General features: G+C 34.7%; 1 protein-coding gene across 1 annotated transcript in view; it reads right to left on the reverse strand.

Moving 5' to 3' along the window:
* LOC117340488 (hemicentin-1-like) overlaps positions 1-16,290 on the reverse strand; it is a 42,948-nt gene that overhangs the window by 19,445 nt on the left and 7,213 nt on the right. Inside the window, exons 11-22 of the mRNA XM_033902248.1 lie at positions 15,846-16,145; positions 11,950-12,249; positions 10,469-10,768; positions 9,105-9,407; positions 7,935-8,237; positions 7,134-7,433; positions 6,491-6,790; positions 5,615-5,914; positions 4,993-5,292; positions 4,185-4,484; positions 1,387-1,683; positions 16-315 (exon numbers count right to left, since the gene is read on the reverse strand). Coding sequence (XP_033758139.1) covers positions 16-315; positions 1,387-1,683; positions 4,185-4,484; positions 4,993-5,292; positions 5,615-5,914; positions 6,491-6,790; positions 7,134-7,433; positions 7,935-8,237; positions 9,105-9,407; positions 10,469-10,768; positions 11,950-12,249; positions 15,846-16,145 — 3,603 coding nt within the window. The remainder of the gene's footprint in view (positions 1-15; positions 316-1,386; positions 1,684-4,184; positions 4,485-4,992; positions 5,293-5,614; positions 5,915-6,490; positions 6,791-7,133; positions 7,434-7,934; positions 8,238-9,104; positions 9,408-10,468; positions 10,769-11,949; positions 12,250-15,845; positions 16,146-16,290) is intronic.

Consider the following 16,290-nt stretch of genomic DNA (forward strand, 5'->3'; position numbering starts at 1 on the left):
TAACCTTATACTTACTGCCTGTCACGGTGAGGTAGCTCTGTAAGCTCTGTCCAGTCCCAACAGAGTTTGTTGCTTTACAGACATAATAAGCCTGGTCACTGTTTGCTGAGTTACTAATGGTCAAGGATGGCACACTGAGTGACCCTCCGGACAGTTTAGTCCCATCAATGGTCAATGTGGTCGTTGCACCGTTAACAATGCGTTGCCATATGATGCTTGTTGCCGACGGTGATGATGACACTGTACAGGGGATGGTAATACTGCTACCAGTGACAACACTGTATGAAGTCTGAGGTATAGACACTGCAGGAATACCTAGTCAATGGGAAAAAGGAAACTATAAATATAGAAACACAGTCGATACCACTCCCAGGCTAGTCAATCAAATATCTACAAAGACAGTTGATACCTCTGCTAGACTAGTCAATCAAATATTGCACCGGAGGAGATCTTATAAACTGTGCCACTTTAAAAGGCCTTTAAAAATTGTTTTGTAAACAAATGTGTGTTCATCAAAACAAAATCCATGTAAATGTATGAAATTCCAATGTAACTGTATGGGTAGAGTATATATATAATCACCAACAAAAAATGCATTCATTTAAATCCTGGCAAATAACCTTGTGTTAAATCAGTTTTATTCACAAACAAGAATATCATGACTTTGTTTTCCCCCACATAATATCTTCATTATGAAAATATGACTAATATTCCTCATACAAAAAGAAAAAAATATAAGACAGATGTTGTATTTCTTTATTTTTTCAGCAAATTTTGATAAAATAATTTCCTGAAATGGAACTGAAAAAGACAAAAAAATGTAAAATGCATGCTATAAATATAAGTTTAAAAGCTACAAAAAACATATATAAATATATTTCAATGAATATGCATTTCTATAGTAACAAATATATATTTATTATCATGCATATAAACTATTGCTAGTTGTTGATAAGTATATTTGTACTACATACAACAATGATACCATTTTTCAACTAATAATTACATTGAAATATTATGACATTTTTATGAGTTAATGAATTAGTATAGTTAGTAGAGAAAATACTAAATAGAAATAGTGAAAGGTATAGATATCTCCCATCAAGTTGTACACGTAAACAGGTTTGAGTTATCATATGATCATTAACTTGAAAATTCTTAAGTTATGCCAAAATATGTCAATACATTTCAGTTTTATGATAATGTCAGATTCATGAAATTTTCAGAAACTTCTTTTTCCTCCCAAACTTTGACTAACTGTAAAATTTGTTATTGAGTCTTAACTGTAAAATTTGTTATTGAGTCTACCGTAAAAAAGATGAAAATAACACTACCACAAAAATTACCCAGAATGCCAAATTGAACTTCCTGTGGTACAACACTTACTTCCTGTGACCGTGACATAGGTCTGGTCCTCCCCAGTGCCGGCGGCATTAGTGGCACGACATTTGTATGCCGCTTGGTCAGTAGATTGAGTGTTAATAATGGTTAATGAAGGGTTAGACAAGCTGCCACCAGTATAATGGACACCATCAGGTATTATCGTCGTGGTAACTCTGTTATATATTCGCTGCCATTTTACTGACGTCAGACTCGGATTTGCCGAGATGGTACAGGGAATTGTGATAGAGTTTGTTACAATGACTTTGTAGGAAGCCATTGTTATGTTGACACTTGGAATACCTGATGACAATGAAAAGCCTTTTCTACAGTTAAGTTAGTATGATTTTTGATATATTAGTACAAAGGAGTAGTAATAAATAAACAAGAGGCCCAGGGGCCTTAACAGTCACCTGATCAAGTTCTGATACATTGATAAAAGATGCTTTGCTTTTAAACAAACTTAAAATATGACTCAACATTGTGACCTTGAAAGCAGGTCAAGGTCAATCATTTGAACAAACATCCTTGCATGCTACTGGCCCAATATCATGACCTTGGGCCTCTTGCTACTGAGATGAAATCATTTAAAGATTTTAAGATATTTGACCCCTGTGATCTTGAAAGTAGGTCAAGCCATTTATTTGAACAAACTTGGTAGGCTGTCATCCAAGTATGCTACTAGCTAGCCCAATATCATGACAATGGGCCTCTTTGTTAATGTTTGACCCATGTGACCTTGAAAGTAGGTCAAGATCATTGATTAGAACAATTTTGTAGCCTTTTATCCCAGCATGCTACTGGCCCAATATCAAGACCCTGGGCCTTTTGGTTATTGAGAAGAAGTTGTTTATAGATCTTAAGACATTTAACCCCAGAATGACCTTGAGAAATAAGTCAAGGTAATTCCTATGAACATATTAATTTTGGTAGGCCTTCACTCCAGCATGCTACTGGCTCAATATCTTGTCTCAAGGCCTCTTGGTTATTGAGAAGAAGCAAAAAATAATTTATGATGCACGACGGAGGACAAAAGACAATTACAATAGATCCCTTGAGGTTTCCTCTCAGGTGACCTAACAAATAAACATTGAAGTAAAAAGGAAAGTTGATACTGAATTAATCAATAATTGAATAATTAAAGAGATCATCATAAGGAATAAAGCAGTGGAATGAATACATAATATTAGATATGCATGCAATATTAATGAAATAGGAAAATAAAGTCTTGTTGCAGTAGTGTAAAAGTTAACTGTATTTATCCTCAAATAAGCCACCTCCCCTAATGTAAAAGTTAACTGTATTTATCCTCAAATAAGCCCTCTAACCCAGTATAAAAGCTAACAGTATTAAATAAGCCACCTCCCCTAATGTAAAAGTTAACTGTTTTTATCCTCAAATAAGCCACCTCCCCTAATGTAAAAGTTAACTGTATTTATCCTCAATAAGCCCTCTCCCCTAATGTAAAAGTTAACTGTATTTATCCTCAAATAAGTCACCTCCCCTTATGTAAAAGTTTACTGTATTTATCCTCAAATAAGCCACCTCCCCTAATGTAAAAGTTAACTGTATTTATCCTCAAGTAAGCCCTCTTACCCAGCATAAAATCTAACAGTATTAAATAAGCCACCTCCCCTAATGTAAAAGTTAACTGTATTTATCCTCAAATAAGCCACCTCCCCTAATGTAAAAGTTAACTGTATTTATCCTCAAATAAGCCCTCTTACCCAGTATAAAATCTAACAGTATTAAATAAGCCTCCTTCCCTATTGTAAAAAATTACTGTAATTATCCTCCAAAAAGTCCCCTTGATCCCTAGTATAACAGTTACCATATCATATATATATAGAGTACCATATTTATTCTTCCCAAGTGCAAAAGTTTGGTACTGATGTTTGGAAAGGGCTTATTTGTGAGCCAATTTGTGGCTTACTATTTAAAAAAAAAGATGATTCGGCAAAAGTGAAGAAAGGGGCTTATTTGTGAGCAGGGGCTTATTTTGGTTAGAGAAAACATTATAGTCTAGTGTGTTAGTAAACATATCACAATATATAAGTCAATATTCTGTAGAAATTCAGATCTACTGACAACGTTTAACATATATAGTCTACAAAAATTGAAAACTATTAAGCGGATATGTAACAATGTCTTAAGTAATACTAAATATATTTCACGAAAACGGCTTATATTCTGATACGCACAAGTGAAAAATATCAAAATAATAGCAGAAGATAACAAGATTTAAGTAAAATGAATAGAAAATACTGTTAGATATGCTGTTTATTACATTTTATAGCAAAATATACCGAGGCAGCTCAAAATCTCCTAGAGTCATTGCGGTCCCTGTCAACGGCTCACAAATTTACGCCAAATCGTGACGTTATGTATTCTATCTTGCATTATGACGTCATATAACATGACGGGGAGCTATATACAAATCTTGATTTTCAACATTGTCGTTTGTAAGCAGTGTTCTGATTGGTCAAATCAGAAAAAGTGATATTTTTCACTAGTGAAAAAATATCATTTTTATAGAATGAATACCTAATCTTTTCGATATTTCACTGCTAAAAATGTAATAAATATAAATATATTACCATATTTCCCAAGGTATAAGATAATAATACATAAACATATTTCAAATAAAAGTATCTACAAATAAATCTAGATATTTAGCATGCTTAAGACATTAGATAACCATACACATGTTGCCATGGAGTTTTTACATTTAAGTCTATGACGGAGAGGATAAGTAGAACCTGGGTCAGAAAAACACTTTACGTTAAAGGTAGTCCAGTACATACCTCCTGTAACGGTCAGATAGGTCTGGCCGCTCTGACCAGTGCCCACGCTGTTACTGGCCGAACAAATGTAGTAGCCTTGGTCACTGGACGACGACACCTGGATGGTTAGTGCTGGTGTCGTGATTGAACCACCGAAGTAATTAACCTCGTCAATGTTCATTGTTGTCGTGGTGCCGCCGATGATTCTCTGCCAGTAGAGGGCACTAGCTGCGGGGGTGGCTGTGACGGTACAGTCCAGAGTTATCGATGATCCTGTTACCACAGAGTAACTGGTGGCTCCAACCGTCACAGTCGGAACATCTGTCAAACAAACACAACTGTATTAGTTAAGGTTGGTTTGGTTTATTTTGTTTAACGTCCTATTAACAGCCAGGGTCATTTAAGGATGTGCCAGGTTTGGAGGTGGAGGAAAGCCGGGGTACCCGGAGAAAAACCACCAGCCTACAGCCAGTACCTGGCAGTTAACTGCCCCATGTAGGTTTCGCTATTAGTTTAGGGAAGGGCTGACAATAACATGTACAGCATCTGCTGACATTTATACGTAAATTCTACAGACTAATAATTGAGTAAATGCAGTAATGAATATATTTATTGATTTATTGGTAGATATATGCTGTATCTATCCTGATAGCCCAAGGTAAAATTGTTGTCAGGTGTTGTTTTATAAACCTAAATTGTCAAATTAATTTTTTTGTAATTTTTGTGACAAAGAATAGCCACTGATTTGATGATGTTTCATAAATTTTAAATTTCACAATTTTCCTTTTTTTTTTTAAATTTATTTTTGCCATAAGAATAATGTACTTACCCCCAGAGACAGTAAGTACTGTCTGAGTGCTCTCCCCTACACCAACAATATTGGTAGCGGTACAGATATAGGCAGCAGCGTCCACAGTTCCAGCGCTATTTATAGTCAAGGATGGAGTGCTCACAGAAGATCCACTGTACTTGGTACCATCAACACTGATCACAGTTGTTGCAGCATTAGAGATACGTTTCCAGGTAACAGATGTGGCTGTTGGAGTTGCGGACACTGTGCACTGGAGCGTGACAGTACTTCCCCTGGTCACAGTGTACTGACTTTGTCCAACAGACACAGTCGGAACAGCTGTGGACAAAATTATTTCAATTCATTGAGAAAAACTTGAATTGTTTTCAATTTTAAAAGCAAACTTGCTTTGATATTCTTTTCAAAATTTGCAACAGTTCTAGTATTCATATTCCTAAAAATTTTATGTTGATTCAATTTAAGAAAATAATCTTAATTTCATTTAATTTTTAAACTTTTTAAAAACGTTATTTTTTAAAAATGCATACAAGTATCAAAGCAAAGCAAAATACTGAAAAATAAACGTTAATTTATGAAAACAAAATCAGTCCAACTTTTGATATGAATATCTACAGGCTGTGACCTTGACCTTAGTACTTACAGCCTGTAACAGTCAGGGTTGTGGAGGAGCTTGATCCTGTTCCAACACTGTTGGTAGCTTGACAGACATAGCTGCCCTCATCATTACTGTCAGCATTGCTGATAATAAGAGACGGCGTCGTGATGCTGCCTCCATTGTATTTAGCCCCATCTATAGTAACCGTACTCGTCACACTGTTTCGTGTCTTCTGCCAGGTAACAGAAGTTGAAGCAGGTATTCCGGTTATAGTACAGGCCAATGTAGCTGTGGTACCAGTGGTTACACTGTACGAACTCTGGGCTATTGTCACACTTGGAATATCTGTCAAACAAAAATTTCAGAAAAAAATTATTTTTAGATACATACTGTAATTCCTAACAATTCTGAAGATCAAAACAGATTTTTTAGATTTCTTCAGTGCCTGTTATTGGTTTCAAAATTAACTATCAGTCAGAATATTTTATAAATGATATTGATTTGCAGATTTTTCATGATTACATTTACTTCTTTTTGTTCATGATTATATTTACTTCTTTTTTTTCATGAATATATTTACTTCTTTTTTTTCATGAATATATTTACTTCTTTTTTTTCATGATTAAATTTACTTCTTTTTTTCATGAATATATTTACTTCTTTTTTTTCATGAATATATATATATTTACTTCTTTTTTTTCATGAATATATTTACTTCTTTTTTTACATGAATATATTTACTTCTTTTTTTTCATGAATATATTTACCTCTGGAAATAAGGAAAACTAGAACTTCTCTAAACAGAAACATTATCAGAAAGTAAAGATAACAGAATATTAACCATCTTGAAAATATCAGGCTAATAACAGTATACAAATAGTATGTAACATTCCCAAAATACTGTGATGTTGATGGTCTTACCTCCTGTAACACTGAGCGTGATAGAAACACTCTGACCCGTTCCTACGGCGTTTGTCGCTTTACAGATATACACGCCGGTGTCTGATGTCGCTGCGCTGTAGATCTCCAGAGATGGTGAGCTCACACTGGACCCCCCGTAACTAACTCCATTAATGTTGATAGTGGATGTAACACCATTGATGGTTCGCTCCCACCGAACCGTGGAGGCTGCTGGTACTGCATTCACGGTGCAGTGAAGTGTGACTGCGTTGCCAGTGATGGCCGAGTATGAATCCTGATTGGCTGATACGACTGGGGTATCTATGGAAAAGAAACAGTTAAGGTTTTGGTCATTTTATCTGTTAAAGCTAAAAAAAAGTTTTGAAATCCCTAAAAATGTCTTTGAATTCGCACAAAGATTCATTTAGAACAAACATACTGAGTACTGTTAAAGCAATACATGTCCTATACCAGCTCCAGCTTAAAAAGAGTCATTAAGTGACCTTGCCCTTAACTCCCTGAAACTCAAAATTGCCTTAAATATTATAGTGCTTGATCATTGTGTTAAGTTGGAAGGAATGAAGTCACTATCATTGACAGTCCTGAGAGGAATCCCCAGAGGAAACTTATACACCCCCCGACATAAGAGAAATAACAGACTTACTGCCAGTAACAGTTAAGAAGATCGCATTGCTAGTCGTGGTCCCCACTGCGTTTGTTGCGGTACAGAAATATGAGGCTGTATCACCACTGTCAACACTGCTGATGATCAGGGATGGGCTTCCTGTTGTACCACCATTGTAGTTTGATCCATCGATGGTCAAGGTGGAAGTAACTCCGTTTATAGTCCGTTTCCATGCTACCGTGGTAACCGCTGGTGTTCCGGACACCTGGCAGTTTAGGGTGACCGACTGACCAGTGATGGAGGAGTAAGTACTCTGGCTGACCGTCACAGTTGGTAGATCTGAGGAAAAATACCAAATCTTTATTAGGCATTGCATAATTTACATTTAAACATTTCATAGTAAGTTTGTAAGAGAAAACCCAGGGAACCACTTTTCATCCAGTGATTTCAATGGGAAACTTCAGGGTTACAATGTTCCTCAAATGGTTTATCCTTGTATCATCAATGGCACTTATAAAAAATCACTTTAATTTCAGGTTTTGAGAGGAAACTTACCCATATAGGCTTAATGGAGGACAGCTAGAAATTGTTATCTTTTTACTAAACTGCCATGTACATTGTCAGGGGCTTAATGTTGATCAACTAAATGTTTAAAAACAGTTTCTGAAATAACTTTTATAATGATATTTTACTCTATGGCAGGCCAAAGGAGAAAACTCTATGTTATTAAGCCATTTTAAAGTCCATGGAATACCACTTTGGAAAAATTGAATTTCCATGGATTTCCATGGACCATTAATAGACCTTTTATTTTACCATAGAAAGTCGGGAATAGCTTACCTCCTGTGATGTAGAGATAGGTCTGTTCACTCTGTCCTGTCCCCACACTATTCGTGGCACTACAGCGGTAGGTTCCCGAGTCAGTGGTTACCGCGGAGACGATTGTCAGAGAAGGTGTTCCTGTTGTCCCTCCGGTGTACTTGACTCCATTGACATTGATGGTGTTGGTGTTGCCGTTGGTGTCAGATTTTTGCCAGGTGATTGAGGTGGCTGCAGGCACAGCGGTCACCGTGCAGACAAGTATGGCCGACTGACCAGTGGTGAAGGAGTATGTTGTTTGACCAATCACAACACTTGGTACACCTACAATACAGTGAGATGTTAAATTTTCATTCTTGTTTGCATTTTTTCTAAATCTTTACATAACGGTTGAAAATAATGAAAAATATAAAAGTTGTCAAGTGTGACTGTGTCAAGTGTGACCATGTCAAGTGTGACCTTTCACCCTTCATCCTAAAACAATGGCCATCAATTTCTAATCAGGTTTAAAATGTAAACTGTATTTGATGATGCTTCTTTAAGAGAAATTTAAACTAAATCTGTCGAGGTCCTGGGCTCACGAAATTATCTTGCACACATGCATTCACATATTCACTTCAAAAGTGGTCAATGTGAAATTCAACTCTTTAACTTTAACTAATGACCATCTCAATTTATAATCTAATGTAACAAGATCTTGGGTGTCTACCATTGAATAATCTTGATTTATGACAGATCTTTTCTCTACTTTTATAATTCCATACCTCTCAAGACATTGTGAGAAAAATCTTCAACTGTCAAAAAATGCACCTGTTGGCCATTTTGTTTTTCCAAAGAAACTCAAAATTGAAATACCATAAACAGGGATGAAGGGAACCCTACATATGATAGTTGAGAAACATCCCTCCAGTACTTTTCAAGAAAGTGATGACAAGGATTGTTCATGGATGGACAGACCACAGACAAGGAGTGTTTCGAACAGTCCTTACGATCTGATAATGGGAAGCTCAAAACCTTATGATGTGAATGTAAAGCAGATATATACATAGTGAGGGGCTCATGAAGTATATGTAGGCGAAAAGTTTATCTATAAATTTATATAGACGCAAATACAAATATAGCAACTACTCCCCTACAAGGTCTTTGAGGGGTCAATAATACTAGTCAGGCAGTAATAATTCTATAACTTACTTCCTGTGACTGACAAGTAACTCTGTGAGCTCTCGCTTGTCCCGACAGCGTTGGTAGCCCCACAATAATAATACCCCTCGTCAGTGTCGTCTGTGTTAGCGATCGTTAGGGAGGGGTTGTTCACTGTAGCTCCAGAATACTTGTTGCTTCCTGACGTGGTTATCGTCGTGGTGACGCCCCCTCGAATCTTCTTCCATGAAAGGCTGTTGACTGCTGGTGAGGCGGACACCGTACAGGTCAAGGTTATTGACTGACCAGTAGTGACGGTGTATGTAGACTGACCAATCGTAACAGTTGGGAGATCTGAAATTTGGACCATTGATAATGATTGCAGGAAAACTGAATAATCTTAATGGTTTGGAGACCTTAAATATTATAATCATTATCATCTCCCAAACATTTAACATTTCACTGACGATTAGTATTTAACATCAAAGAGTCGGAGTTTCACGGTTTTCCTTCAATAAATTGTACGGAGATAAGGATTTTTTTTCTCAATCTTATAAAATTTTAGTAAAACTTAATGCAGCTATGCTATACTAAGACAGCTTGGCATAAGGTAATATTGGAGGAAATTTAAAGGCATTCAAGATGATATCAAAAGTCTACATTCAAATAAAGGGCTCATCATTACAGCCCATACATGCAATTCATGCAACACCTGTATAGAAATCAATATACATGTAGATATAGATGGAGTGGGAGATCCAAGGTTGGTAAAGTCAGTTTTGGTTTGTTGCCCAGTAGATGGATTCCACAAGGAATACAAGAGTACGGCTGTAAAGTTGAGTAATCAGAAGTAAAAGATGACCATTACAATGTCTAGCTGGTTTCCTCGGCTTTAATCCAAAGGTTGACTAGAGTATCAAAACTAGTCAACATTTCTATTCAACGTAGAGAAACCCAGCTAGAAGCTGTATGGTCATATTTTACTTCTGAATACAGATATAGGTTCATCTTCTGACTGTTTTCTAAAGTGATATGAAGGCTTCTGATTTAATATAAACTTCATGCATATCAGCAGACCTATCAGATATCGTTTGTAAAATACACACAAACACCATAACCTTCCCACAGACGGTTGTGACCTTTGACCTTGAAGGAAGTGATAAACACAGCACACAATAAGATGGCAAAGACAGTAAAGTGTTTGTGGAAGAGGACGAAAGATAAAGACAGAAAGACACAAAAAGAGTAAGAATTAACAAATGAAAGAGGAAAAATGAAGAAATGGACAAACAGGTACAAATAAGAAAGACAGAGAAAAGTAATGAGACGGCAAAATTAATAGGTGAAAGAGAATGACAAGAGAACAAAGATAATACAATTCAGATGACAAAAATCCACAAATTCACAAAACTCACTTCCTGTGACTTGGAGGGCAGCTGAGGAGCTCTGACCAGTTCCTGCTGCGTTTGTGGCCAGACATATATAATCTCCTTCGTCACTACTCTGAGAGTTATATATGGTCAGAGACGGGCTACTGACAGTAGCGCCCCCAAACTTGGTGGAGTCAATAAACACAGAGGTCGTGACCCCATTGATGATGCGTTGCCAAGCGACAGAGGAGGCGACTGGAGTGGCACTGACCGTACAGTCAATGGTGACTGTGTTAGCGGTCAGGACACTGTAACTGGACTGACTAATGGTCACTACAGGAATGGCTGTTGGAAAGAAAATGTACAAGCACATGCAAAATTTGTATATCTATACTACATTGCTATCATAATTTTTAAGAAGCGATGCTTTAATCATTTCCATACTAGCTGTGATATACAGTAGAACATGCAAAAATCAATAATTGTCTTCTTCTTTTTTTTTTTTTTTGAACAATGTGGATGAATTATTCAATTGAATTTAATTTCAACCATTTTTTGATGAGTGTATGTGTAAACAGATTTGATCAAACCAAATTCAAGGCAACTTCAAAAAAGTTTTTAAATGTCCAAATATTTTTTTATGAAATTTTTAAATAACAATAATATTGTCATCTACATTTCTACTTAATGAACAATCTCCAGTTTTTTTATTTTTTTCAAATGCATTTTTTAAAAATTAGATTTGTTCTTTGAATGACGGAGTATTAGCAAGACTAGATCATGCATAATGGGGACTCTCACTGAACATGTTTGAATATTTCATCCTCGATCTTGGATTTTACCTGAGAAATCTAAATTTTATTTGATGTATTAAAAATGAAATTGCATAAAAGCATGCAAATCTTCCCTTTATATGCAACCTATTGTTCTAGGCTGTGGAGTATAAAAGTTCAAAACTACAAACGATTAAAGAAATTCAACATGCAAATATATTTAAAGCGTTTTCTTTTTTCATACACTATTTCATTTTTATTACAGTATCAGATACCAGGGGATGTTGTTTCAATAAAGAACATAAAGACATGAAAATATCTGTAAGACATAAATGGCACTTGACACCCCGAAGAACAGTTTGGTGAGGATTGCATCAGCATGCAGTTTCTGAGATTAGCTAGTTACATTGCATGGAGACACAACGGGAAAGGATGAACATGGGTAACACAGTATCCCCCCCTTACATGGCGGGGTAAATTCATTGGACTTGAAGAAAGTTCCCAGACTGACATTGTCAAGGGATTCTTACATAAACTTATACCCAAAAACCTGTCTAGATATGCTACAGTTGACCATTAAGAATGACCACATCAGTCAAAACCTCTTATTTGAAGACTGATCACTATTTGTGTATTTTTAAAAGCAAAATTATATTTTGATCTTTCTTTAATATTTGAAAATAAATTTTAAAATAAATGTCAAAACTCAGAAGGATTTAATCCTTAAGCCCAAATTTACCCATGAGTACTTACTTCCTGTGACGTAGAGATAGGTGGCAGCACTAGTCCCTGTACCTACAGAGTTGGTTGCAGTACAGGTATAGTAACCCTGGTCATTGTTATCAGCGTTATAAACGACGAGGGAGGGATTACTGACTATAGAACCACCATAATTAACTCCGTCGATACTCAAGGTCGTGGTCACTCCATTGTGTGTGAACTTCCAGCTGACAGAGGTCACTGCAGGAGTTCCGGAGACGGAGCATGGGATTGTCTTGGTCAAGCCAGTAATCACGGTGTAGTCAGTCTCACTAATGGTTGCCGCGGGGATATCTAGAGAGGCGAAAACAAAGCTGCATCTCAGATTTATCAATGTTAATGAAACAAATAAGTATTCAAATTCTATTTAAAATCAAGTTTTCAATCAAATTAAATTTTAGTAATCATTCAAATAAATTATGTGCATGATTATGTATATTTTTTTAAGTTAGAAAAAACAATATTGGTATTATTGAAAAATTATATCTATTAAGTATTTCTGTTTTTATTTCTTTTCACTTAATAATTAAACTTCTGATTGAAAATTCAAAGTAAAAGAATATTTAATTTCCAATGGTTTGAATTAAGTATCAAACTTGCTATAGTCTCGCAAAATCAGCAAAATTTTATCATTTACTAAAATAAATACAGAGACTGTAATGATCTTGATCATCTTGAATGCTTCAATCAACCAAAATGTAACAAATATTGAACTTCCATAAAGATTTCTTTCATCTGTTATATCGTAGAATCATCATGTAAATTTATTAAATCACACAATGAGTGTTCATTAAAAATATGATAATATACTGTTAAATAAAGATTATTTATTATTAGCAACAGTTCTAATCCCCACGTAGAATGAAATTATTGCTCCTCGGATTAAAAAAAAACATGACAATGTAACTGAAATCTACTCAATATGACCAAAACAAACAGTTGATGAAAAGTTTGCAGCTTTTTTTTTCAGACTAAGCAAAAAGCCATTGAAGATGCAGGACAAAGTTTACAAGTGAAGAATGATTTCCTTGGTAGTATTCTAAAATTTGTTTCTGGGACAAAGAGAAATTATTGTTATAAAGAGGAAGAATTGCTAATAAGAGAAAGAATTCCTTCTATTAAGAGGGTTTATTATTATGAAGAGAAGGAATTACTTTTAAGAGGATTGTTGTTATAAAGAGGAAGAATTGCTAATAAGAGGATTATTGCTATTAAGAGGAAAAATTCCTACTAAGAGGGTTTATTATCATAAAGAGAAGGAATTGCTTATAAGAGGAATATTGTTATTAAGAGAACTAAAACTATCAAAAAAGAAGTTATTGCTTAATAAAGATTATTCAATACGAGGAGCTTTCAGAGAAAAAATGCAGGTCAGAAAAGGGGTATATTGTTAGCAAATTTTCCACAGGGAAATTTGGCATAGATGAAAGTGAAATTGGGGTTGGGTATTTCAAAACTAATGAACTCAGTAATAAATCACCAATTATATTGCTACTTTTAGTCAGAGATCCCACAAAGGAAATTTTGTTTGAAGGCACATATTTCCTATGGATGTATAGGTGTTATTTAACAAACTGCTAAAACAGTGTAGTAAATCCAATCAATATGTTATTACAAATGTTTACTTTACATAAAAGAATCATATTGTACTATGCAACCCTGATGAACAATTATGATCAATGTATTAAGGTGTGTATGCTGCAAATGTTTTAGTTAAATGAAGACCAATTTTAATAAAAAGGAAAAAGTAAATAAGGAAGGAAAGAAACAGAAATTCATTGGGTGAATGTACAGGAAGCAATTGGTCATACCATACTAGCCAACTTTAAAAATTTTCAGGGATGCAAATGTGTCCTTTCATTGAATTATCTAAGAACTGCATAGTTTAATCTATTCATTCGTAAGATATAAGTAGATTTTAAATTTATGAACAATTAAGAGACTTTATAGATAATTTATGTTTGGGTAAAAACACTTGTGTGTCGACTCTCCCAATAAGAGATTGTTGGCCAGTATGCTGACTACAAACACAAAGAGAATATGAAACACTACATCCTAATTCCCAGTAACATAAGATGGTAGAAACTTAGTTTTAGAGACATCAGAGTTTCTCAAGTTCAATCATCAAAAAAATTCTCTAAATACTTTAAGATGGCTATTGGTTATAATTAATTTCACTTTTAATACTTTTTATCAAGTTAATCTAAAAAATTTGAAAAATTTGAAAAAAAAAAAAAAAAATTGTTTCAGATTTCCGTTAAATTGATTTCCACTTTTATATATTTTTGCTCTTGAATTTGTTTTCAAAATTATTTCCGATTTTAAAGCTCTATTGTAAGTATAATCAGTTGATAGTGACACTCAATTAAGAGTGAAAACATGATTGAAGAAAAGGTGGAGATACAGTAAGCATAATGTTATCAATTAAAGGGAAGTAACAGAGAACCAAGAGAGTTTTTGGCCACAACGATTAATTTTAGAGAAATTTTGAAAAGTATATATAAAAAATAAGATCCCAAAAACCATGAATACTCACAAGGAAAATCATTAGGCACCAAAAACCGAAATTGGGACGCATAACTCAGGAGCTTGGACAGGAAAATGGCCGCTTATATCTTACTGATAGATCTCACGTCAGTTGGAATGTCAAAGACACTCCCGATAATTCCGGAAACAAAGTATTCAATCCTAATGTAGGGTAAAAAGCTGAAATGTGTTCAGCTGAACGAACACTTCAAGGATGAGTTACGGAAATCCTGTGTTGACAAGACGAATATCAATTATGATAAACATGTAAGTATCAACACTCTGAATTTGTAATTTAATAGTTGGTCTCAATGTTTATTCTATACCCAAATGACAGTGACCCTCTCTTTAGAAAATATTTAAAGGAAATTAAATTTTTATTTAAAAGAATCGATATTTTTTATGGTCAATATTTTCCACTGTCTTTTTAAAACCTTTTTAAAGAGAAGTATAACTCAATATAGGATGAAGAACTCCAAAAATGAATGAAGATGAATACTTATTCACAAATGTTTTCAAAAACTAACTGCAAATATATCCCAATTTATTCTGTTCAACTTTGAGGCAACATATATACCCATCCCACTAGCTATATTTTTGGCTGTTTGATTTGCTTATCTTATAATTATTTTATTTTTGGTATCAATGTCAAAATGTTAGTGAAGTAATTTCAAACCAGCTGTACATGTTATACAGAGTCAAACCTCGTTATCTCGAAATTAGTGGGGGTCATGAAAAACTTATATCCCGAGTATTCGAGTTATCAGAGTTCAAGATATTGAAGTTGTTTGAGATAAGTAATATAAAACTGTTATCACTCAACAGATAACACTGATCAGAGTTTGTGTATTAAGGTGTTAAACACTGTATTGGATCTACTCAGTGCCCTGTCGACGTACTTAACAATTTGCGGAAAATCAAATTATTGCAGAATTTCAAATTTGACATCAAAAGTACCCATAAATATAATTTCTTGCAACTTCAGAAAAAATGTGTTGAAAGACTGTTGTAAAAATGACAGAGGTTTATAAGGATGCTTATATCTTTTTATCAGATATGTAACATGTTTTATTATTGTATCATGAAGATGATGAAAAATATGACAGAAAGTGTTTCAGGGCACTTCATAGATCAGACATGGTCCATGTAATTAGGTTATTATGATGGGATTTTAACATCACAATCAAAAGGTATTTAAACACAAAAAATTCACACACAATCTTATTAAAATAATACTTAATTGTTTGTGATAATCTGATAACCTGTATAAAGTGTACCAATAACTCTCAAATGAAAATACAGCAATGAGGCTTAAAACACCTATGATAGAGTATTCCACACATGATAAAGGGGAGATAACTTACTTCCTGTTACAGATAAATTGATGCTGGTGCCGGTCCCAGTGCCAATGCTATTTGTAGCCTGACAGACATATGTTCCTGTGTCTGTGCTACCAGCGTTGTTGATGACAAGAGTTGGACTTGTAGTAGAGCCCCCAGAGTATTTTGTTCCGTCAATGGCGATCGTACTGGTACTTCCGCCCGAGGTTTTCTGCCATGAGATCGATGTTATCGCAGGATTGGCAGACACAGAACACTGCAGTGTTACCTGAGAGTTGGTGTTGACGGAGTAAGATGTTTGACCAATAGTGACCACAGGCAGATCTGGAAATATTAGTCATATTTTATATCACAATATTTCCCACAAAGTAACTAACTGGAGATATATTTCATATCTTATCTTACAGACTGTATAAATTTTTCATTTCAACAAAGTCTTTTTCAACATTTCTTTTTTTAATCTGAAATA

This window comes from Pecten maximus, chromosome 13 (assembly GCF_902652985.1).
Source record: "Pecten maximus chromosome 13, xPecMax1.1, whole genome shotgun sequence".
Taxonomy (NCBI): domain Eukaryota; kingdom Metazoa; phylum Mollusca; class Bivalvia; order Pectinida; family Pectinidae; genus Pecten; species Pecten maximus.